The 2,220-nt window shown below is 48.1% G+C and overlaps 1 pseudogene across 1 annotated transcript; it reads right to left on the minus strand.

The window, feature by feature from the left end:
- Positions 1-95: 95 nt before the first annotated feature.
- On the minus strand, positions 96-412 carry K452DRAFT_338798 (annotated as a pseudogene; the record flags this gene model as incomplete). The annotated part of the gene is made up of 1 exon: positions 96-412. A coding segment is annotated over one exon (317 nt), but the record flags the coding sequence as incomplete, so codon positions are not given.
- Between the last annotated feature and the right edge of the window lie 1,808 nt (positions 413-2,220).

Raw genomic sequence — 2,220 nt, forward strand, 5'->3', positions numbered from 1 at the left:
TTGTTGTCCCGGGATGAGCTGTCTAATTCCATGGCGTCACCTCCTTCTTGGGTGTGTCTTGGCCTTATGGATCGAGATGTGTTGGCTTGCTTATCCTATCCGCGCTGTAAGCGGCGTCGGTCTAGCATGGTGGTAAGTTGGATTATTTCAGCGAGGTTCTCGGGTTCCTTATGGTAGGTCATTGCTTCCTGAATTTCGTCCTTTAGTCCTTGGGCGTAGAACGTCCTGAGTGTGTAGTCGGTGTGGTGTCCAGCTACGTATGCCGCGTTCTGGAAGTCCGTAGTGTATTCCAGTACCGACTTCTTTTGTTTTAGGGTTTGAAGTGTTCTCGTGGCTTTGCGGGTCTTATCAATGTCCGCGAAAGCCTCTTTAAGGTATTTGACGAAGGTTCGATAGTCGTTGAAGACCTCCTAGGTTCGATCGGTCTATTCCTATTGCTGTTTCTCCTGACGTTCCCGTTTCATTAGGCGGAACCATTTTTCTGCTGCGCCGCGTAGGTACGTGCTGGCGTACAGGACCTTTTCTTCGTCATCGGTGAATTGTCCGCGGGAGAAGTGGAGGTAGTCGTCCAACTAGGTAAGGAAGTTCTGGGTCTTGTGCCGGTCTCTATAATAGAGATCAGGCTTTGGCACCTTGGCGTGGGATGTAGCCGGTGTAGCTGCAGGTGGTATAGCAGCGGGTGTGGGCGCAGACTGAGCCGGTTGGTCTCCTTGTAGTGGAGCTGCCGGGTTTGTAGCTTCTTGCGCTAGTAGGCCCGTTTGCGGAGCTTGTCCCTGATTGATGCGGGCCCGGAGACGGGCGTTCTCCTGTATCTAATCGTTCAGTTGCGACTGGAGATTGGCCATCTGCCCCTGCATGCCTTGCATTATGGCGAAGATGTCGTCTAAGGTTGTAGGGTTTCTCTGCTGCTGCTGCTGCTCCTGGGGAATGCTGCTACCGTCGTTTATATCGACTATCGACATCTTATCCTGTCTGGTTTAGATAGGACGGGGTGATACTTTACTAATTAAGCTTGACTTCGGAATTGAGTCTTCCTTCCTTCTTGCAAGGATGGTGGTTAAAGTGTAACGAGGCCTCTTCAGCCTAGGCGTTGGAATTGCCTAGCGGGTGAATTGGTTCGAAGGGTTTACCTTGAAGGATAAGAAGTATAGGAAGTTGAGAGATAAGTCACGTAAAGGATCGGGTATAGGCGTGTTACCATCAACCTTATAGTAGAGATTGATACTTTGAGTTGACCACGAAGGTCCTATCTACTGCTTAGAGAGCGTGGTCTAAATACATGTAGGAGATGCTAACAATCTGGATCCTGTCTTGGGATCATAGTGTTGGATCAGGTAGATGGATCAGTCCTGATCCATTAGCCTGTGCGTAGGATCGTCTCTAGTCATGTGATCCTTGTGCCACTTTTCCAACGGCTGACTTTCTGTAACTCGACAACCTTCTTCCTTATCGCAGAGCGGACGCGATAATTATCTTTACGATCGTCCGCTGTTACTTCCTTAGTGTCGGTTTACATCTTCTGCCCCTGCGGACCTTAATTCCTTATGGTCCTAGTTCCCGTGTGGGCTTTCTAGGTTTGTGGTCTTAGTTTCCTTACGGCCTTGTCTGGCACGTGTCTGTTAGTGCCTTGCGGGACGCGGGCCCTTATAGTTACTAAGCCCTTATAGTCTCCAGGCCCGTGTGGGCCTTTTACCCATAAGGTCTTTCTGACCCTGCAGGTTGATTTCCCTTGAGGTCCATAACAACAAGCTAGCTAAACAAGCTACAACACGTCTTAGAGAACATAACTTCCTACCCTTAATACCGCTGCAAGTCAAAACAACTCTCGAAGCAGCACATAAGCAATAGAACAAAGAATAGAGAACGTTAGAGAAAGGCCAACACCTCCGCAACGTAGATACAGCGGTTCCTAGACTACACGTAAGGTACCTCTACGACAAGCTCCTACGTAACCTAGCAGGGCTACTAGCCCAGTTAAGAACTAGCTACTACTAGCTTAACCAGCACCGAAAACGAATAGGACGGATAAACAACGATAAATACGAATACGGGGATATAGAATCAATATCCTATATATTACTAGACTATTCACTACTCTAGGAAAATCGGCAAAAAATATATTAAGAAACCGGACTCTAGAGAAACTACCTCTCTAGCCTCCTAGGCGGTAAACCAACAGACAAGAACTAGCCGCACATAGAAAAGAGGAAATAGACAATT

Source organism: Aplosporella prunicola, assembly GCF_010093885.1.
Source record: "Aplosporella prunicola CBS 121167 unplaced genomic scaffold K452scaffold_239, whole genome shotgun sequence".
Taxonomy (NCBI): Eukaryota; Fungi; Ascomycota; class Dothideomycetes; order Botryosphaeriales; family Aplosporellaceae; genus Aplosporella; species Aplosporella prunicola.